This window comes from Oncorhynchus kisutch, linkage group LG13 (genome assembly GCF_002021735.2).
Source record: "Oncorhynchus kisutch isolate 150728-3 linkage group LG13, Okis_V2, whole genome shotgun sequence".
In the NCBI taxonomy this organism is placed as follows: domain Eukaryota; kingdom Metazoa; phylum Chordata; class Actinopteri; order Salmoniformes; family Salmonidae; genus Oncorhynchus; species Oncorhynchus kisutch.
Genome location: NC_034186.2, coordinates 8,089,222 through 8,112,719, shown reverse-complemented (window position 1 = coordinate 8,112,719; position 23,498 = coordinate 8,089,222). Strand labels below are relative to the sequence as shown.

General features: G+C 47.8%; 1 protein-coding gene across 1 annotated transcript in view; it reads left to right on the top strand.

Annotated features, from left to right (window-relative positions):
- The window catches only part of LOC109903054 (disks large homolog 1), a 287,487-nt gene that overhangs the window by 179,611 nt on the left and 84,378 nt on the right, over nt 1–23,498 (top strand). Inside the window, 7 exon segments of the mRNA XM_031785507.1 lie at nt 1,088–1,212; nt 4,869–5,038; nt 7,144–7,280; nt 17,239–17,364; nt 17,366–17,384; nt 19,710–19,765; nt 19,768–19,835. Coding sequence (XP_031641367.1) covers nt 1,088–1,212; nt 4,869–5,038; nt 7,144–7,280; nt 17,239–17,364; nt 17,366–17,384; nt 19,710–19,765; nt 19,768–19,835 — 701 coding nt within the window.

Genomic DNA, 23,498 nt, shown 5'->3' with positions numbered 1-23,498 from the left:
CCTAGCTATAATTATTTTCAGTTGATACTGTTGTAAAAAATAAACTTTACATAGTGGTGCAGGGCTCTGTCTTACTATATGATGTAATGCTGTGTGTCATGGAGGAGGGAGAGAAGGAGGGAGAGCAGGGAGGAATGGAGGGAAAACAGGGAGAGGAGGAGGGAGAGCAGGAGAGATGCAGGGAAAGGGGGAAGAGAATGAGGGAGAGGGGGAGCAGAGAGAGGAGGAGGGAGAGGAGAAGGAAACTGGTTCTGTATCTGCCTGCAGCTACAGGGCTCTCCTCTCTTCCCTTCCCTCTTCCCTTCCCTCTTCCCTTCCCTCTTCTCTTCCCTCTTCCCTTCCCTCTCCTCTTCCCTCTCCTCTTCCCTCTCCTCTTCCCTCTCCTCTTCCCTCTCCTCTTCCCTCTCCTCTTCCCTCTTTTCTTCCCTCTCCTCTTCCCTCTTTTCTTCCCTCTTTTCTTCCCTCTTTTCTTCCCTCTTTTCTTCCCTCTCCTCTTCCCTCTCCTCTTCCCTCTCCTCTTCCCTCTCTCCTTCCTGACCTGATTCAGCGACTATGTGCGTTTGCATCACTCACTCTACATTAAGACACAATGCACTATTCTGTCACAGAGACACGCACACCGCCCCCAACCACAAGCACACACTGAGCCTTAGTTAAGGCTATATAGCCGGGCCCTATAATAGACACTACATTACACTGCCACATCCCCCCTCCAACCATACATAGCTCCCATTACACATATACCCCCCCCCCCCCCATATACCCCCCCAGCCATACTCAGACATTTACATTGAAATGGGTCCTAACTACAGAGGATAATACACTCAGTATAATGCAGCCTGAATGTGTCAGTATTTGAAGTGGGGATGTACTCATAATGCTATACAGCAGGATCAAATTATGAATAGAAATGATGGAATATATGATTATTATATTTTAATGAACAGTATACTTAATGCTGTACTGTAGAGCACATCATGATAACATTGTAATGCAACCACATACTGTATGTCGAACATACGGCTTTCTATGACATAACAGTTGATCTGAACCAAACCCCGTTTCGATCTTCTGCCCCTCGTTGTAGGGTAACTCTGGGTTGGGCTTCAGTATTGCAGGGGGGACAGATAACCCCCACATCGGCGAAGACCCCAGTATCTTCATCACCAAGATTATCCCTGGGGGAGCTGCAGCTCAGGACGAACGCCTCAGGTGTGTACCGTTATCATAGGATTAGGGAATGACAACACTGGAGTGGACATGAACCTTCTTACGATGGGAGAAACGTCAGCCATTTTGGTCAGTGAGATGGTCAACCCGTGGTTTGGTGCTGCTGTTATAAGATAGAACGCAGATAAATTCACACTATGTTTGTTAGCCGGACAGTTTTAGAGGAGTGATTCCAACGTCCCAGTCAGTACTAAATGGAACGTCGCGGCCCTGCCCCCCCTGTTGGGGGGAGGGGGGGACAACCTGTGTTTACCAAGGTTACCCCATTTACTCACAGCAAAAACAACCTTTTGTCAAATGCATTTTTCTTGTTTGCTTTTTTTTTCTTTTCTCAATTACAAAACTACGTTTAAGATGAATACATGTCCAAAGACTTTTCTACATTACCTGCACCAGAGCGTTCTCACCACCTAGCTTCACTCATGCCTCTTTTCATGACTTTTCAACATTACCTGCACCAGAGCGTTCTCACCACCTAGCTTCACTCATGCCTCTTTTCATGACTTTTCAACATTACCTGCACCAGAGCGTTCTCACTACTTAGCTTCACTCATGCCTCTTTTCATGACTTTTCAACATTACCTGCACCAGAGCGTTCTCACTACTTAGCTTCACTCATGCCTCTTTTCATGATTTTTCTACATTACCTGCACCAGAGCGTTCTCACCACCTAGCTTCACTCATGCCTCTTCATGACTTTTCAACATTACCTGCACCAGAGCGTTCTCACTACTTAGCTTCACTCATGCCTCTTTTCATGATTTTTCTACATTACCTGCACCAGAGCGTTCTCACCACCTAGCTTCACTCATGCCTCTTTTCATGATTTTTCTACATTACCTGCACCAGAGCGTTCTCACCACCTAGCTTCACTCATGCCTCTTTTCATGATTTTTCTACATTACCTGCACCAGAGCGTTCTCACTACTTAGCTTCACTCATGCCTCTTTTCATGATTTTTCTACATTACCTGCACCAGAGCGTTCTCACCACCTAGCTTCACTCATGCCTCTTTTCACGACGATGCTAGCAGCCTCGTAACGTTACGTGCGTGTCTGTTCGTTGCAGATAGAAGAAAAACATTTTTGGGTGTTTCTCAAGATGCGTACTACCGTGCTCCGAGCACGCAAAATGGAGAACGGGAAGGTCGGAGTATGAATCCAAAGTATGAGGAACGGAGCACGGAGGGCACTTCTCAAATGTGTACTCAGTTTGTACATATTTTATCTAGCCATGACCAACAACGACAGACTATACAGCTAGTAGTGACTGTGGTTACAAACGGACTATACAAAACAAGTTAAATGTCTTACCTGTTATGAAATGTTTTCTACACACATAGCTACGTGTAGCCTACTTGGTCCCCACAGTTCCCACTCTCCCATGCTGAATAGCCTGAAGCCACAGGTGAAGCTGGTTGAGAGAATGCCAAGAGTGTGCAAAGCTGTTGTTAAGTCGAAGGATGGCTACTTTGAAGAATCTCAAATATATAAAATATATATTTTTAATTACTTCATTATTCCATATGTGTTATTTCATAGTTTTGACATCTTCACTATTATTCTACAATGTAGAAAATAGTAAAAATAATGAAAAACCCTTGAATGAGTAGGTGTGTCCAAACCATTGACTGGTACACCGTTGACTGTAAATGGAGGCATTTATGGTCTGTGTTACGTCCCCTCAGCAAGAAACCAAAAAGTGTCCCTTAAACAGAAGGGGGAACTAACAGCCAAAACTAAACAGGTGTTTAGGAGGGGTTCTGAAAGACACTCATGGGGGTGTCCACTGAACGTTGCCTAGCAACAACAACTGGAACCTAACAGACACCCACTGTGAGAGCCCACTAAATTCACCCAAGAAGATGCCAACAAAGTTAAAAACCCACACCAAACTTAGACAGGAAGCAAACCAGAATATGGAGCAAAATTAAAACAATGTCTAAAAACTTGTTTTCGCTTTGTCATTATGGGGTATTGTGATGTCATTATGGGGTATTGTGATGTCATTATGGGGTATTGTGATGTCATTATGGGGTATTGTGATGTCATTATGGGGTATTGTGTGTAGATTGAGTGTTTTTTATTTATTTAATCCATTTTAGAATAAGGCTGTAATGTAACAAAAGTCAAGGGGTCTGAATACCTCCCGATATGTGCTGTAAATACCACCTGGGCCAGACAAGTGAAACACCTTCTGACTAACGAGATGACAAGCCAGCACAGGTGTAACATACTGACTAATGTGGTGACACCAAGCACGTTGGGCGCACTGATAATGTCCAACCTCTAAATATATATGGAAAAGGCTGTAGCAGTCTGTTTACATACACTACAGTTGAAAAGTTTGGGGTCACTTAGAAATGTCCTTGTTTTTGAAAGAAAAGTAGAAAATGCTGTCTATTAAAATCAAATTGATCAGAAATACAGTGTAGACATTGTTAATGTTGTAAGTGACTATTGTAGCTGGAAACGGCAGATTTTTTATGGAATATCTACATAGGCGTACAGAGCCCCATTATCAGCAACCATCACTCCTGTGTTCCAATGGCACGTTGTGTTAGCTAATCCAAGTTTATCATTTTAAAAGGCTAATTGATCATTAGAAAACCCTTTTGCAATTATGTTAGCATGGCTGAAGACTGTTGTTCTGATTAAAGAAGCAATAGAACTGGCCTTCTTTAGACTAGTTGAGTATCTGGAGCATCAGCATTTGTGGGTTCGATTACAGGCTCAAAATGGCAAGAAACAAATAACTTTCTTCTGAAACTTGTCGGTCTATTCTTGTTCTGAGAAATGAAGGCTATTCCATGCGAGAAATTGCCAAGAAAAATGATCAACTTGGATAAGCTAACACAACAGGTGTTGGAACACAGGAGTGATGGTTGCTGATGATGGGCCTCTGATGACGGATGGATCTGATTCCCCTGGCTAAAGGGTGAATGACAGATGTATTTTCATTTTATTATTTCACCTTTATTTAACCAGGTAGGCTAGTTGAGAACACCTTTATTTAACCAGGTAGGCTAGTTGAGAACACCTTTATTTAACCAGGTAGGCTAGTTGAGAACACCTTTATTTAACCAGGTAGGCTAGTTGAGAACACCTTTATTTAACCAGGTAGGCCAGTTGAGAACACCTTTATTTAACCAGGTAGGCCAGTTGAGAACACCTTTATTTAACCAGGAAGGCCAGTTGAGAACAAGTTCTCATTTACAACTACGACCTGGCCAAGATAAAGCAAAGCAGTGCCACAAAAACAACAACTCAGAGTTACACATGGAATAAACAAACGTACAGTCAATAACACAATAGAAAAATCTATATACAGTGTTTGTAAATGTAGTAATTATTCTCCTGGCTGCAGAGTGAATGACGGATGTATTTGACTCTTCCTGCAGAGTGAATGACGGATGTATTTGACTCTTCCTGCAGAGTGAATGACGGATGTATTTGACTCTTCCTGCAGAGTGAATGACGGATGTATTTGACTCTTCCTGCAGAGTGAATGACTGCTGTATTTGACTCTTCCTGCAGAGTGAATGACGGATGTATTTGACTCTTCCTGCAGAGTGAATGACGGATGTATTTGACTCTTCCTGCAGAGTGAATGACGGATGTATTTGACTCTTCCTGCAGAGTGAATGACTGCATCCTGAGAGTGAACGAGGCAGACGTGAGGGATGTGACTCACAGTAAGGCTGTGGAGGCCCTGAAGGAGGCCGGCTGCATCGTCAGGCTCTACATCCGCAGGAGAAAAGCCCTCTCGGAGAAGATCCTGGAGCTCAAACTAGTCAAAGGTCCCAAAGGTAAAGGGAATGTCTGTCGCCGTGGAGATTAAAAGCTACACTTTAGTGATACGATTTGATCATGATTTAAATGTGTTGAGTTGATGTGTGACTTTCTGCTACGTGTTACTTATTCTCTGTGGTTCGTCGTCCTCCTAGTGATACCTTCTGCTGAATTAGCGGCTCCCAAACTGTTGGGGCGTGCTGACGTAATGGTAGCATGCACAAGGGGTGTAATTTGTAAATGGAGTTAGTGGTGCATCAGCAGTTCTCTTGTCATGGCAGTCATTGCAGGTCTTTAGAGTTGTTTGTAACTTGTCAGACGCGTCTAGGGCCCAGTTTCCCAAAAAGCATTTTAAGGCTAAGTTCATCGTTAGAAGCTCTAGTAGGAGCATCGTTAAGTCTCTGAGCTGTTTCCCCCCCCCAAAAAATGTAATTCACTAAAGGTGCTCTTGTTTACCGACTCCATCATAGAACAGTGAAGTGTTAGATGTCCCCCCCCCCCCCACCACGTCACGTTGTACGCAGAAAGACCTCCGTTAAACATAGAATCAAGGCATCTGTCTCTCTTGTGACCGCCGATAGCTTCACAACGACGTTGACTACAAAGTTGCAAATGTCTTTGCAATTGTTACAAAAACAAGCGAAGGATTAAAAATATGCTTCAAATGAAAACCCGAGATGACGGCATTATGAGATAAATAGCCTACCTACAGTGGAACGGCTTTCTTCCTGGGAAGGAGAGGCATTATAAATAGCCTACCTACAGTGGTAGACGACACAGGCCTATATATTTCAATGGTATTGAAATAAATGACATGTTCATTTTGTTTTATTTGGCTACCGTCTTGTCATTTTTGCCTCCAATATATTTAATGCTGTGTGTAGCCTCACATGTATGCAATGATGCTCCACATCTTAACAACGTGCATTATTATAGGGTAAACATTTAGAAAAATCAGATTTCAATATTTGCAGCCATAGGGGGATCTCTTTCTATGAGCTGATCTATCGTCAGTGTTGTGGAATAACTATGATGTTTAAGGTAAGATTTGAATGGAGAAATCTGACCCGAGAGCAGCGTTCCCTTTTCCTTTCCATCCTGTCAGTGTCGACACGCCTCAACGACTCAGTGACCGTTCTCTCTGCGTGGTTGTTTCGGGGGAAACGCGTGTGACGTCTTCGGGCCGTTGTAGGCTAGACTCGGAAGCCTAAGTTCCATCGCTATGGGAACCGTGCCCCAGATCAACTAGCCCTCCCCCCTACTGGGCACAGACCTCATTCTAACTGATGTGAATTCAACGGGAAATCAACCAAAAAATGTCATTGGATTTAGGTTGAAAGTTGGGTGGAAATGCCCTTAACGTTGATACCTTTCTTCAAGGCCTGAGTGAAAAGGTTTGGGAACCACTGCTCTGAATTAATATAGTATTTATACTGTTTTATTGTGTTGTAATGTACTTCTCTCTCTCTCTACTTCTCTCTCTCCCTCCCTCTGTCTCTACCCTTCTCTCTCTCCCTCCCTCCCTCTGTCTCTACCCTTCTCTCTCTCCCTCTCTCCCTCCCTCTCTCTACCCTTCTCTCTCTCCCTCTGTCTCTACCCTTCTCTCTCTCCCTCCCTCCCTCTGTCTCTACCCTTCTCTCTCCCTCCCTCCCTCTGTCTCTACCCTTCTCTCTCCCTCCCTCCCTGTCTCTACCCTTCTCTCTCTCCCTCCCTCCCTCTGTCTCTACCCTTCTCTCTCTCTCCCTCCCTCCCTCCCTCCCTCTGTCTCTACCCTTCTCTCTCTCCCTCCCTCCCTCTGTCTCTACCCTTCTCTCTCCCTCCCTCTCCCTCCCTCGCTCTACCCTTCTCTCCCTCCCTCCCTCCCTCCCTCCCTCCCTCCCTCCCTCCCTCCCTCCCTCCCTCCCTCCCTCCCTCCCTCCCTCCCTCCCTCCCTCCCTCCCTCCCTCCCTCCCTCCCTCCCTCCCTCCCTCCCTCCCTCCCTCCCTCCCTCCCTCCCTCCCTCCCTCCCTCCCTCCCTCCCTCTGTCTCTACCCTTTTCTTTCTCCTTTCTCTCTCTTATCTCTGTCCCTCTGTCCCTGTTTCTCACTCTTTCTGTCTCTCCTCTGTCCCTCCCTCTCTTCAGGGCTAGGATTCAGTATTGCAGGGGGAGTAGGGAACCAGCACATTCCAGGAGACAACAGCATCTATGTCACCAAGGTCATCGAGGGAGGGGCTGCACACAAAGACCAGAGGCTGCAGATAGGAGACAAACTATTGGCTGTAAGAACATAACAATGTAGTGACATCTAAACTCAGCAAAAAAAGAAACGTCCTCTCACTGTCAACTGTTTTATTTTCAGCAAACGTAACATGTATAAATATTTGTATGAACATAAGATTCAACAACTGAGACATAAACTAAACAAGTTCCACAGACATGTGATTAACAGAAATATAATAATTTGTCCCTGAACAAAGGGGGGGTCAAAATCAAAAGTAACAGTCAGTATCTGGTGTGGCCACCAGCTGCATTAAGTACTGCAGTGCATCTCCTCCTCATGGACTGGACCAGATTTGCCAGTTCTTGCTGTGAGATGTTACCCCACTCTTCTACCAAGGCACCTGCAAGTTCCCGGACATTTCTGGGGGGAATGGCCCTAGCTCAAACCCTGCTTTCAAACAGGTCCCAGACGTGCTCAATGGGATTGAGATCCGGGCTCTTTGCTGGCCATGGCAGAACACTGACATTCCTGTCTTGCAGGAAATGACGCACAGAACGAGCAGTATGGCTGGTGGCATTGTCATGCTGGAGGGTCATGTCAGGATGAGCCTGCAGGAAGGGTACCACATGAGGGAGGAGGATGTCTTCCCTGTAACGCACAGCGTTGGGATTTCCTGCAAATATATCCCGCTCCAGAGTACAGGCCTCGGTGTAACGCTCATTCCTTCGACGATAAACGCAAATCCGACCATCACCCCTGGTGAGACAAAACAGTGACTCGTCAGTGAAGAGCACTTTTTTCCAGTCCTGTCTGGTCCAGCGACGGTGGGTTTATGCCCGTAGGCGACGTTGTTGCTGATGTTGTCTGGTGAGGACCTGCCTTACAACAGGCCTACAAGCCCTCAGTCCTACAAGCCAAGCCTCTCTCAGCCTATTGCAGACAGTCTGAGCACTGATGGAGGGATTGTGCGTTCCTGGTGTAACTCGGGCTGTTGTTGTTGCCATCCTGTACCTGTCCCGCAGGTGTGATGTTCGGCTGTCCGTTCAGCTGTCCGTCCTGTCTCCCTTTCATGCTGTCTTAGGCGTCTCACTGTACGGACATTGCAATTTATTGCCCTAGCCACATCTGCAGTCCTCATGCCTCCTTGCAGCATGCCTAAGGCACGTACACACAGATGAGCAGGGACCCTGGGCATCTTTCTTTTGGTGTTTTCCAAAGTCACTAGAAAGGCCTCTTTAGTGTCCTAAGTTTTTGTAACTGTGACCTTAATTGACTACTGTCTGGAAGCTGTTAGTGTCTTAACGACCGTTCCACAAGTGCATGTTCATTAATTGTTTATGGTTCATTGAACAAGCATAGGAAACAGTGTTTAAACCCTTTACAATGAAGATCTGTGAAGTTATTTGGATTTTTACGAATTATCTTTGAAAGACAGGGTCCTTTAAAAAGAGACATTTCTGTTTTTGTTTGTTTCTGAGTTTACTTCCTGAAAGACTTCCAACAGGTGTAGGTAGACCTCACAGTGAAATGCTGAATACAACAGGTGTAGTAGACCTCACAGTGAAATGCTGAATACAACAGGTGTAGGTAGACCTCACAGTGAAATGCTGAATACAACAGGTGTAGTAGACCTTACAGTGAAATGCTGAATACAACAGGTGTAGGTAGACCTCACAGTGAAATGCTGAATACAACAGGTGTAGTAGACCTCACAGTGAAATGCTGAATACAACAGGTGTAGGTAGACCTCACAGTGAAATGCTGAATACAACAGGTGTAGTAGACCTCACAGTGAAATGCTGAATACAACAGGTGTAGTAGACCTCACAGTGAAATGCTGAATACAACAGGTGTAGTAGACCTCACAGTGAAATGCTGAATACAACAGGTGTAGTAGACCTTACAGTGAAATGCTGAATACAACAGGTGTAGTAGACCTCACAGTGAAATGCTGAATACAACAGGTGTAGGTAGACCTTACAGTGAAATGCTGAATACAACAGGTGTAGTAGGCCTCACAGTGAAATGCTGAATACAACAGGTGTAGTAGACCTTACAGTGAAATGCTGAATACAACAGGTGTAGGTAGACCTTACAGTGAAATGCTGAATACAACAGGTGTAGTAGACCTTACAGTGAAATGCTGAATACAACAGGTGTAGTAGACCTTACAGTGAAATGCTGAATACAACAGGTGTGGTAGACCTCACAGTGAAATGCTGAATACAACAGGTGTGGTAGACCTCACAGTGAAATGCTGAATACAACAGGTGTAGTAGACCTTACAGTGAAATGCTGAATACAACAAGTGTAGTAGACCTCACAGTGAAATGCTGAATACAACAGGTGTAGGTAGACCTTACAGTGAAATGCTGAATACAACAGGTGTAGTAGACCTTACAGTGAAATGCTGAATACAACAGGTGTAGGTAGACCTCACAGTGAAATGCTGAATACAACAGCTGTGGCTAAATGGGCTGTGGAGGCTATATACAGGGTGTACTGGTACAGAGTCAATGTGGAGGCTATATACAGGGTGTTACGGTACAGAGTCAATGTGGAGGCTATATACAGGGTGTTACGGTACAGAGTCAATGTGGAGGCTATATACAGGGTGTTACGGTACAGAGTCAATGTGGAGGCTATATACAGGGTATTACGGTACAGAGTCAATGTGGAGGCTATATACAGGGTATTACGGTACAGAGTCAATGTGGAGGCTATATACAGGGTGTTACGGTACAGAGTCAATGTGGAGGCTATATACAGGGTGTTACGGTACAGAGTCAATGTGGAGGCTATATACAGGGTATTACGGTACAGAGTCAATGTGGAGGCTATATACAGGGTGTTACGGTACAGAGTCAATGTGGAGGTTATATACAGGGGGTACCGGTACAGAGTCAATGTGGAGGCTATATACAGGGGGTACCGGTACAGAGTCAATGTGGAGGCTATATACAGGGGGTACCGGTACAGAGTCAATGTGGAGGCTATATACAGGGGGTACCGGTACAGAGTCAATGTGGAGGCTATATACAGGGGGGTACCGGTACAGAGTCAATGTGGAGGCTATATACAGGGGGGTACTGGGTACAGAGTCAATGTGGAGGCTATATACAGGGGGTACCAGTACAGAGTCAATGTGGAGCTATATACAGGGTGTACCGGTACAGAGTCAATGTGGAGGCTTATATACAGGGTGTACCGGTACAGATCATGTGGAGGCTATATACAGGGGGTACCGGTACAGAGTCAATTTGGAGGCTATATACAGGGGGTACCGGTACAGAGTTCAATGTGGAGGCTATATACAGGGGGTAACCGGTAACAGGAGTCAATGGTGGAGGCTATATTACAGGGGTACCGGTACAGAGTCAATGTGGAGGCTATATACAGGGGGTACCGGTACAGAGTCAATGTGGAGGCTATATACAGGGGGTACCGGTACAGAGTCAATGTGGAGGCTATATACAGGGGGTACGGTACAGAGTCAATGTGGAGGCTATATACAGGGGTACGGTACAGAGTCAATGTGGAGGCTATATACAGGGGTACCGGTACAGAGTCAATGTGGAGGCTATATACAGGGGGTACGGTACAGAGTCAATGTGGAGGCTATATACAGGGGGTACCGTACAGAGTCAATGTGGAGGCTATATACAGGGGTACCGGTACAGAGTCAATGTGGAGGCTATATACAGGGGTACCGGTACAGAGTCAATGTGGAGGCTATATACAGGGGGTACCGGTACAGAGTCAATGTGGAGGCTATATACAGGGGGTACCGGTACAGAGTCAATGTGGAGGCTATATACAGGGGTACGGTACAGAGTCAATGTGGAGGCTATATACAGGGGGTACCGGTACATATACAGGGTGTACCAGTACAGAGTCATGTGGAGGCTATATACAGGGGGTACGGTACAGAGTCAATGTGGAGGCTATATACAGGGGGTACCGGTACAGAGTCAATGTGGAGGCTATATACAGGGGGTACCAGTACAGAGTCAATGTGGAGGCTATATACAGGGGTACCGGTACAGAGTCAATGTGGAGGCTAATATACAGGGGGTACCGGTACAGAGTCAATGTGGAGGCATATACAGGGGGTACGGGTACAAAGTCAATTGGAGCTATATACAGGGGGTACCGGTACAGAGTCAATGTGGAGGCTATATACAGGGGGTACCGGTACAGAGTCAATGTGGAGGCTATATACAGGTGGGTACCGGTACAGAGTCAATGTGGAGGCTATATACAGGGGGTACTGGTACAGAGTCAATGTGGAGGCTATAATACAGGGGTACCGGTCAGAGTCAATTGGAGGCTATATACAGGGGGTACCGGTACAGAGTCAATGTGGAGGCTATATACAGGGGTACCCGGTACAGAGTCAATGTGGAGGCTATATACAGGGGGGTACCGTACAGAGTCAATGTGGAGGCTATATACAGGGGGTACCGGTACAGAGTCAATGTGGAGGCTATATACAGGGGTACCGGTACAGAGTCAATGTGGAGGCTATATACAGGGGGTACCGGTACAGAGTCAATGTGGAGGCTATATACAGGGGGTACCGGTACAGAGTCAATGTGGAGGCTATATACAGGGGGTACCGGTACAGAGTCAATGTGGAGGCTATATACAGGGGGTACCGGTACAGAGTCAATGTGGAGGCTATATACAGGGGGTACGTACAGAGTCAATGTGGAGGCTATATACAGGGGGTACCAGTACAGAGTCAATGTGGAGGCTATATACAGGGGGTACCGGGTACAGAGTCAATGTGGAGGCTATATACAGGGGGGTACCGGTACAGAGTCAATGTGGAGGCTATATACAGGGGTACCGGTACAGAGTCAATGTGGAGGCTATATACAGGGGGTACCGGTACAGAGTCAATGTGGAGGCTATATACAGGGGGTACCGGTACAGAGTCAATGTGGAGGCTATATACAGGGGGTACCGTACAGAGTCAATGTGGAGGCTATATACAGGGGTACCGTACAGAGTCAATGTGGAGGCTATATACAGGGGGTACCAGTACCAGAGTCAATGTGGCGGCTATATACAGGGGTACCGGGTAAACGAGTCAAATGTGGAGGCTTATACAGGGGGTACCGGTACAGAGTCAATGTGGAGGGCTATTATACAGGGGGTACCGGTTACGAGGTCAATGTGGAGGCTATACTACAGGGGTACCGTACAGAGTCCAGGTGGAGGCTATATACAGGGGGTATCCCCCGGTACAGAGTCAATGTGGAGCTACTATACAGGGGGTACCGGTTACACGAGTCAATGTGGAGGCTATATTACAGGGGGTACCCGGGTACAGGAGTCAAATGTGGAGGCTATTATACAGGGGGTACCAGTACAGAGTCAATGTGGAGGCTATATACAGGGGTACCGGTACAGAGTCAATGTGGAGGCTATATACAGGGGTACCAGTACAGAGTCAATGTGGAGGCTATATACAGAGGGGGTTAACTGGTACAGAGTCAATGTGGAGGCTTATATACAGGGGTACCGTGTACAGAGTCAATGTGGAGGCTATATACAGGGGGTACCGGTACAGAGTCAATGTGGAGGCTATATACAGGGGTACCGTACAGAGTCAATGTGGAGGCTATATACAGGGGGTACCGGTACAGAGTCAATGTGGAGGCTATATACAGAGGGTACCTGGTACAGAGTCAATGTGGAGGCTATATACAGGGGGTACCAGTACAGAGGCAATGTGGAGGCTAATACAGGGTACCGCGACAGGAGTCAATGTGGAGGCCTATATACAGGGGTACCGGTACAGAGTCATGTGAGGCTATATACAGGGGTACCGTACAGAGTCAATGTGAGGCTATATACAGGGGTACCGGTACAGAGTCAATGTGGAGGTATATACAGGGGGGTACCGGTACAGAGTCAATGTGGAGCTATATACAGGGGGTACCGGTACAGAGTCAATGTGGAGGCTATATACAGGGGGTACCGGTACAGAGTCAATGTGGAGGCTATATACAGGGGGTACCGGTACAGAGTCAATGTGGAGGCTATATACAGGGGTACCGTACAGAGTCAATGTGGAGGCTATATACAGGGGGTACCGGTACCAGAGTCAAGTGTGAGGCTATATACAAGGTACTGGTAACATGAGTCAATGTGGAGGCTATATACAGGGGTACCGGTACAGAGTCAATGTAGAGGGCTAATATACAGGGTACCGGTACAGAGTCAATGTGGAGGCTATATACAGGGGGGTACCGGTACAGAGTCAATGTTGGAGGCTATATACAGGGGTACTGGTACAGAGTCAATGTGGAGGCTATATACAGGGGGTACCGGTACAGAGTCAATGTGGAGGCTATATACAGGGGTACCGGTACAAGAGTCAATGTGGAGGCTATATACAGGGGGGTACCAGTACAGAGTCAATGTTGGAGGCTTATATACAGGGGGTACCGGTACAGAGTCAATGTGAGGCTATATACAGGTGGTACCGGTACAGAGTCAATGTGGAGGCTATATACAGGGGTACCCGGTACAGAGTCAATGTGGAGGCTATATACAGGGGGTTACCGGTACAGAGTCAATGTGGAGGCTATATACAGGGGGTACCGGTACAGAGTCAATGTGGAGGCTATATACAGGGGGTACCGGTACAGAGTCAATGTGGAGGCTATATACAGGGGTTACCGGTACAGAGTCAATGTGGAGGCTAATAACAGGGGGTACCGGTACAGAGTCAATGTGGAGGCTATATACAGGGGTACCGGTACAGAGTCAATGTGGAGGCTATATACAGGCGGGGGTACCGTACAGAGTCAATGTGGAGGCTTATATACAGGTGGTACCGGTACAGATCAATGTGGAGGCTATATACAGGGGTACCGGTACAGAGTCAATGTGGAGGCTATATACAGGGGTACCGGTACAGAGTCAATGTGGAGGCTATATACAGGGGGGGTACCGGTACAGAGTCAATGTGGAGCTATATACAGGGGTACTGTACAGAGTCAATGTTGGAGGCTATATACAGAGGGGTTACTGGTACAGAGGTCAATGTGGAGGCTATATACAGGGGGTACCGGTACAGAGTCAATGTGGAGGCTATATACAGGGGGTACCGGTACAGAGTCAATGTGGAGGCTATATACAGGGGTACCGGTACAGAGTCAATGTGGAGGCTATGATACAGGGGGTTACCGGTACAGAGTCAATGTGGAGGTTATATACAGGGGTGTTACCGGTACAGAGTCAATGTGAGGCTATATACAGGGGGTACGCGGGTACAGAGTCAATGTGGAGGCTATATACAGGGGGTACCGGTAGCAAAGAGTCAATGTGGCAGGCTATATACAGGGGGTACCAGGTACAGAGTCAATGTGGAGGCTATATACAGTGGGTACCAGTACAGGAGTCAATGTTGGGAGGCTATATACAGGGGGTTCCAGTACAGGAGTCATGTGGAGGCCTAATATACAGGGGGTACCGGTACAGGAGTCAATGTGGAGGCTATAATTACAGGGGTACCAGGTACAGAAGTCAATGTGGAGGCTATATACAAGGGTGTACTGTAGCAGAGTCAATGTGGAGTATATACAGGGGTACCGGTACAGAGTCCAAATGTGGAAGCTATATCAGGGGTACGGTCATATGAGTCAATGTGGAGGCTATATACAGGGGTACCGGTACAGAGTCAATGTGGAGGCTATATACAGGGGTACCGGTACAGAGTCAATGTGGAGGCTATATACAGGGGGTACCTGGTACAGAGTCAATGTGGAGGCTATATACAGGGGTACCGGTACAGAGTCAATGTGGAGGCTATATACAGGGGGTACCGGTTACAGAGTCAATGTGGAGGCTATATACAGGGGGTACCGGTACAGAGTCAATGTGGAGGCTATATACAGGGGGTACCGGTACAGAGTCAATGTGGAGGCTATATACAGGGGGTACCGGTACAGAGTCAATGTGGAGGCTATATACAGGGGGTACCGGTACAGAGTCATGTGGAGGCTATATACAGGGGGTACCGGTACAGAGTCAATGTGGAGGCTATATACAGGGGGTACCGGTACAGAGTCATGTGGAGGCTATATACAGGGGGGTACCGGTACAGAGTCAATGTGGAGGCTATATACAGGGGGGTACCGGTACAGAGTCAATGTGGAGGCTATATACAGGGGGTACCGGTACAGAGTCAATGTGGAGGCTATATACAGGGGGTACCGGTACAGAGTCAATGTGGAGGCTATATACAGGGGGTACCGGTACAGAGTCAATGTGGAGGCTATATACAGGGGGTACCGGTACAGAGTCAATGTGGAGGCTATATACAGGGGGTACCGGTACAGAGTCAATGTGGAGGCTATATACAGGGGGTACCGGTACAGAGTCAATGTGGAGGCTATATACAGGGGGTACCGGTACAGAGTCAATGTGGAGGCTATATACAGGGGGTACCGGTACAGAGTCAATGTGGAGGCTATATACAGGGGGTACCGGTTACAGAGTCAATGTGGAGGCTATATACAGGGGGTATCGGTACAGAGTCAATGTGGAGGCTATATACAGGGGGTTACCGGTACAGTAGTCAATGTGGAGGCTATATACAGGGGGTACCGGTACAGAGTCAATGTGGAGGCTATATACAGGGGGTACCGGTACAGAGTCAATGTGGAGGCTATATACAGGGGGTACCGGTACAGGAGTCAATGTGGAGGCTATATACAGGGGGTACCGGTACAGAGTCAATGTGGAGGCTATATACAGGGGGTACCGGTACAGAGTCAATGTGGAGGCTATATACAGGGGGTACCGGTACAGAGTCAATGGGAGGCTATATACAGGGGGTACCGGTACAGAGTCAATGTGGAGGCTATATACAGGGGGTACCGGTACAGAGTCAATATGGAGACTAAATACATGGGGTACCGGTACAGAGTCAATGTGGGAGGCTATATACAGGGGCGGTACCGGTACAGAGTCAATGTGGAGGCTATATACAGGGGGGTACCGGTACAGAGTCAATGTGGAGGGTATATACAGGGGGTACCGGTACAGAGTCAATGTGGTGGCTATGTACAGGGGGGTACCGGTACAGAGTCAATATGGAGACTAAATACATGGGGGTACCGGTACAGAGTCAGACAGGCATGGAGTCAACTTGATTGGTTTGTAGGTACAGCAGTATCTCATTATGGGTTGGTTATTTGTTTGGAGTCTCACCATGTCCTCTTCTCTGGTAGATACAGTTTGGCGTTCGCTATCTCCACGTCTGTCTGTCAGTGTGTCATGTGACAATCGTCCAGAAACATCCCGTTGTACATCACACTGATATATCATGGGATGTTTCTGGACGATTGTCAGGAAGTCAATTCAATTCAAGGGGCTTTATTGGCAAGGGAAACACGTGTTAACATTGCCAAAGCAAGTGAGGTAGATAATATACAAAAGTGAAGTAAACAAGTCTCCCCACAAAGTTCCTCCAATCATCTTAAAGGTAATTCAGAAGTCTTCTACAATAAATGAGACTGATTCCCATCGACTCTCCTGATCGGAATTACACAATGAGACTTTCCCTTTAATTCAAATGGAGATATTACCACCCCCGGCTTTGTACACCCCCGCCCTCCGCCCCCCCCTTTCACACTACTGAGGAAAATAAAATATTGGGATAGTTAGGAATTGTACAATTACTTAACATGTTATTCATAGCCAAAATGAGTGCAGGAAAGACTGCTGGCTGGTTTGATGGCACAGTGTCATGAGTACCACATAATTTCATCTTTACCGTTGACTTGCTCAGGTCAGGGCACTAATCGCCTTAAAATTTCACCTGATACAATAGCTTAACTTAACAAACCCTTAACTTAAAAAGATCCCCTTGAAGCTTGTTTTGGAAACAATGACAGTTGGATTGCCTGCCATGTCTCCTCCTGTATGTAACCAACTGATGAGCCGTCTGACTTGCCCCCCCCCCCCCCCCCCCCCCCCCCCCCCCCCCCCTCCAGGTAAACAGCGCTTGCCTTGAGGAAGTGAGTCACGAGGATGCCGTGGCAGCCTTGAAAAACACCCCTGATGTGGTTTACTTGAAAGTGGCGAAGCCCACCAGTGTCTTCATGAACGACAGTTTCGCTCCCCCCCGACATCACCAACTGTGAGTGCGCACGAACACACACACACACACACACACACACACACACACACACACACACACACATACATTCACACATATTCAAGTACACACACATGGTTATCCCATTGTTTCCAATTATCCCAGCTGTGACAGCAGGGGAGTGTTCATCAGGACGTTTTGTTATATTCAGATGCTAATATACGATGTAGAAGAAACATGCTTTTCTAACATGTAGCCTACAATATGGCTCTATCCGTGGCATTTCTACCTGCAACGTTTGGCTACTGAACGCGGCCCTGGTTATGTGAAGGGAGGCGTGTGGTGTGGAGCTCCCACGGAGGGATGCTACATCGATACACAACTTCACAGAACTACAGACTGAAGCTAATCAATGAAAACATTATTTATCTCTAGCTTCTCAAACGGATGCATGCTAAATGCTAGCAATCCTGTGTTGTTACCATAGATAACTACTAGCAACCCATCAAAAAGGGCTAAAATGCTAATTATTAGCTTCCCTGTGTTGTTACCATAGATAACCACTAGCATCCTTCAAAAAGGGTTCAAATGCTAATTATTAGCTTCCCTGTGTTGTTACCATAGATAACCACTAGCATCCTTCAAAGAGCTAATTTGCTAGTGGTCCAATTTGTTATTGTATCAATTCTGTGTAAAGGGTCAGTATTATGACAGAACATGTGTCTGTGTGTCTGAGAGGAATATAGGACAAAAGACAAATGTAATCATTAAGGCCACCCAGACCCAGCGTGTCACTGGCTGCTGACCCCAATAGCTACAGTGGTAATCCAATGGGCACAGTGAGTTAGTGGGGAGGGAGTGCGTACAGCGGGCCTATATCTGGACCAATAGGCATTAGAATAGAGTTTACTGTAGTAGGTCCAATCTGAGCCAGACTCCTTATGAAGGAGGAAGGGTTCTTGTTTAGAAGCAGGGTGAATGGCTTGCTATTTAACTGTAGCTGAGTATACCGTGGGTGACCCACTGTCTGTCCCCCTGACTGTAGCTGAGTATACCGTGGGTGACCCGCTGTGTGTCCCCCTGACTGTAGCTGAATATACCGTGGGTGACCCACTGTCTGTCCCCCTGACTGTAGCTGAATATACCGTGGGTGACCCACTGTCTGTCCCCCTGATTGTAGCTGAATATACCGTGGGTGACCCACTGTCTGTCCCCCTGACTGTAGCTGAATATACCGTGGGTGACCCACTGTCTGTCCCCCTGACTGTAGCTGAATATACCGTGGGTGACCCACTGTCTCTCTGCATCACTGTTCATGCCACGTTTATGTTTCGGGACACGAATATTAGTCTTGCTTTATTGCCTACGGGGCCAGCCCTGTCCAGTACCAGGCAGAACGTCCCGTGTTGCCTATGGGGTCAGCCCTGTCCAGTACCAGGCAGAACGTTCCGTGTTGCCTATGGGGCCAGCCCTGTCCAGTACCAGGCAGAACGTTCCGTGTTGCCTATGGGGCCAGCCCTGTCCAGGACCAGGCAGAACGTTCTGTGTTGCTTATGGGGCCAGCCCTGTCCAGTACCAGGCAGAACGTTCTGTGTTGCCTACGGGGCCAGCCCTGTCCAGTACCAGGCAGAACGTTCCGTGTTGCTTATGGAGCCAGCCCTGTCCAGTACCAGGCAGAACGTTCCGTGTTGCCTATGGGGCCAGCCCTGTCCATTACCAGGCAGAACGTCCCGTGTTGCCTATGGGGTCAGCCCTGTTCAGTACCAGGCAGAACGTTTCGTGTTGCCTATGGGGCCAGCCCTGTCCAGTACCAGGCAGAACGTTCCGTGTTGCCTATGGGGCCAGCCCTGTCCAGTACCAGGCAGAACATTCCGTGTTGCCTATGGGGCCAGCCCTGTCCAGTACCAGGCAGAACGTTCCGTGTTGCCTATGGGGCCAGCCCTGTCCAGTACCAGGCAGAACGTTCCGTGTTGCCTATGGGGCCAGCCCTGTCCAGGACCAGGGGGAACGTTCCAGTATTTCACCTGGACAATGTTATTGATTGTTCTGTTGTGGTGCTTGTGCCATGAAGGTGGTCTTCGTTTAAGGAGAGAACCTCCCCCTGTCAGAGGAGCCATAAAGCATGTGTTGTATAGTATCCTGCTCTGCCTCTGTCTGTACCAGGGTCGGCTCAAGGTGAAGTTAGCGATTAGCCTAGCGCCTCCCTCACTAAGCAGCATTTTATCATTTTTCTTAGCATTAGCCGCTAACGTTAACTCACTATCTATGTACACACTGAGGCGGAGACCCATTATATTGATACAGGTTGTGTGTGTGTGTGTTTGTGTGTGTGGTGTGTGTGTGTGTGTGTGTGTGTTATTTCTCTAGCGTATTCCCCTCACATGGACAACCATATCAGCCCTTCCAACTACCTGAGCCGGCCCATACCCCCGCCACGCCTGGACGCTACTCCCCCGTCCCCAAGAGCATGCTAGGAGACGACGAGGTGACAAGGTAAACTGGGCGATATACACACACACACACGACATTTGATCCATTTACACAGTGTTAGATGTTCATGACGTTTAATGTTTGTGTTGGTTTATGAGTGTACTGGACAAAGGGAGTGTGTTGCCATTATTAGTTGCTGCTGCTGAGATTCATCAGGTGAATGGGTCACTATCCTTCTCTTGACTCTCAGTGGCTCTCAGTTATGGTGCTGTATCTCCTCCCCTTAATCTGCATTATGGTGCTGTAGCTCCTCCCCTTAATCTGCATTATGGTGCTGTAGCTCCTCCCCTTAATCTGAGTTATGGTACTGTAGCTCCTCCCCTTAATCTGAGTTATGGTACTGTAGCTCCTCCCCTTAATCTGAGTTATGGTGCTGTAGCTCCTCCCCTTAATCTGAGTTATGGTGCTGTAGCTCCTCCCCTTAATCTGAGTTATGGTGCTGTAGCTCCTCCCCTTAATCTGAGTTATGGTACTGTAGCTCCTCCCCTTAATCTGAGTTATGGTACTGTAGCTCCTCCCCTTAATCTGAGTTATGGTACTGTAGCTCCTCCCCTTAATCTGAGTTATGGTACTGTAGCTCCTCCCCTTAATCTGAGTTATGGTGCTGTAGCTCCTCCCCTTAATCTGAGTTATGGTGCTGTATCTCCTTCCTCCTTTATCAATCTTCTTCTTCCTCTTTATCTGCCTCCTCTTTCTCTTCCCTCTTCCTCATCCATTTGATCTTTTCCTCATCCTCCTCCTCATCTTCCTCCTCATCCACCATCCCTCTCCCTGTAGGTCTTCAGCTATCCACCCCCTTCTTTCTTTTTTCTCCCACTCATGTTCTCTTCCTGCCCTCTCTTTCCTCTCTCTCTGCCTTCTCACTCTCCCTGCTCTCTTTCCTCTCTCTCTCTGCCTTCTCACTCTTTCTGCCCTCTCTTTCCTCTCTCTCTCTCTGCCTTCTCACTCTTTCTGCCCTCTCTTTCCTCTCTCTCTCTCTCTTTCCTCTTGTCTCTCTCTGCCTTCTCACTCTCCCTGCTCTCTTTCCTCTCTCTCTCTCTGCCTTCTCACTCTTTCTGCCCTCTCTTTCCTCTCTCTCTCTATCTTTCCTCTCTCTCTCTCTGCCTTCTCACTCTCCCTGCTCTCTTTCCTCTCTCTCTCTCTGCCTTCTCACTCTTTCTGCCCTCTCTTTCCTCTCTCTCTCTCTGCCTTCTCACTCTTTCTGCCCTCTCTTTCCTCTCTCTCTCTCTGCCTTCTCACTCTTTCTGCCCTCTTTCCTCTCTCTCTCTCTCTTCCTCTCTCTCTCTCTCTGCCTTCTCACTCTTTCTGCCCTCTCTTTCCTCTCTCTCTCTCTGCCTTCTCACTCTTTCTGCCCTATCTTTCCTCTCTCTCTCTCTCTGCCTTCTCACTCTTCTGCCCTCTCTCTGTTGATGGAGCTGGCAGATGAAGTTAAGGGTGATGAATGGTTTTGAAGCTAATGAGAGGCCAGCTGTGTAACCTGGGGGAGATATGTCTGGGAGGTGAGACTGATGAAGAGAGGGAGAGAGGGAGAAAGATGGGGGGAGAGAGAGAGAGAGAAAGATGGAAAGTGAAAAAGATGCAGAGAAAGATTGAGAGCATGGCTAAGCTCTGGTCACCTTGGGCAGCTCAGTCCTGCCACAGCCAGAGATATACAGTGCTGTCATCAGTGGGAACAGACTGCCTGACCACAGCAGGGACCACAACACCTCTGTCTCTCAGCCTTCAACCAACACATCCATTGGATCTTACAGACAGAGGCAGACACTAAATGGGATTAATAGATCCTTATTTTTTTTCCGTTCTACACACACACACACACACACACACACACACACACACACACACACACACACACACACACACATGCAGACAAACACAAACACACACTGAGGCGCGTTGCCAAATGTCTTGTCACTCTGCTTGGCTCCCTCTCCACGCTTTCTGTTGCTGTGAGCCATGAAATGAGAAAGAAAGAGGAGACAGAAAGAGGCAGCAGGTTTGTTCTTAGTTGACATTGACAGGCTGTATGAAACAGGGACAGAGGGAGATGGATAGCTAGGGACAGAGGGAGATGGATAGCTAGGGACAGCGGGAAGAACAGAGGGAGATGGATAGCTAGGGACAGAGGGAGATGGATAGCTAGGGACAGAGGGAGATGGATAGCTACTGACAGAGGGAGATGGATAGCTACTGACAGAGGGAGATGGATAGCTACGGACAGAGGGAGATGGATAGCTAGGGACAGAGGGAGATGGATAGCTAGGGACAGAGGGAGATGGATAGCTAGGGACAGAGGGAGATGGATAGCTAGGGACAGAGGGAGATGGATAGCTAGGGACAGAGGGAGATGGATAGCTAGGGACAGAGGGAGATGGATAGCTAGGGACAGAGGGAGATGGATAGCTAGGGACAGAGGGAGATGGATAGCTAGGGACAGAGGGAGATGGATAGCTAGGGAAAGAGGGAGATGGATAGCTAGGGACAGAGGGAGGGACAGAGGGAGATGTATAGCTATGACAGAGGGAGATGTATAGCTATGGACAGAGGGAGATGTATAGCTATGGACAGAGGGAGATGTATAGCTAGGGACAGAGGGAGATGTATAGCTAGGGACAGAGGGAGATGTATAGCTAGGGACAGAGGGAGATGTATAGCTAGGGACAGAGAGAGATGGATAGCTAGGGACAGAGGGAGGGATAGAGAGAGATGCTTAGCTAGGGACAGAGAGAGGGACAGAGGGAGATGGATAGCTAGGGACAGAGGGAGATGGATAGCTAGGGACAGAGAGAGATGGATAGCTAGGGACAGAGGGAGGGATAGAGAGAGATGGTTAGCTAGGGACAGAGGGAGATGGATAGCTAGGGACAGAGGGAGATGGATAGCTAGGGACAGAGGGAGATGGATAGCTAGGGACAGAGGGAGATGATAGCTAAGGACAGAGGGAGATGGATAGCTAGGGACAGAGGGAGATGGATAGCTAGGGACAGAGGGAGATGGATAGCTAGGGACAGAGGGAGATGGATAGCTAGGGACAGAGGGAGATGGATAGCTAGGGACAGAGGGGAGATGGATAGCTAGGGACAGAGGGAGATGGATAGCTAGGGACAGAGGGAGATGGATAGCTAGGGACAGCGGGAAGAACAGAGGGAGATGGATAGCTAGGGACAGAGGGAGATGGATAGCTACTGACAGAGGGAGATGGATAGCTACTGACAGAGGGAGATGGATAGCTAGGGACAGAGGGAGATGGATAGCTAGGGACAGAGGGAGATGGATAGCTAGGGACAGAGGGAGATGGATAGCTAGGGGACAGAGGGAGATGGGATAGCTAGGGACAGAGGGAGATGGATAGCTAGGGACAGAGGGAGATGGATACTAGGGACAGAGGGAGATGGATAGCTAGGGACAGAGGGAGATGGATAGCTAGGGACAGAGGGAGATGGATAGCTAGGGACAGAGGGAGATGGATAGCTAGGGACAGAGGGAGATGGATAGCTAGGGACAGAGGGAGATGGATAGCTAGGGACAGAGGGAGATGGATAGCTAGGGACAGAGGTAGATGGATAGCTAGGGACAGAGGGAGATGGATAGCTAGGGACAGAGGGAGATGGATAGCTAGGGACAGAGGGAGATGGATAGCTAGGGACAGAGGGAGATGGATAGCTA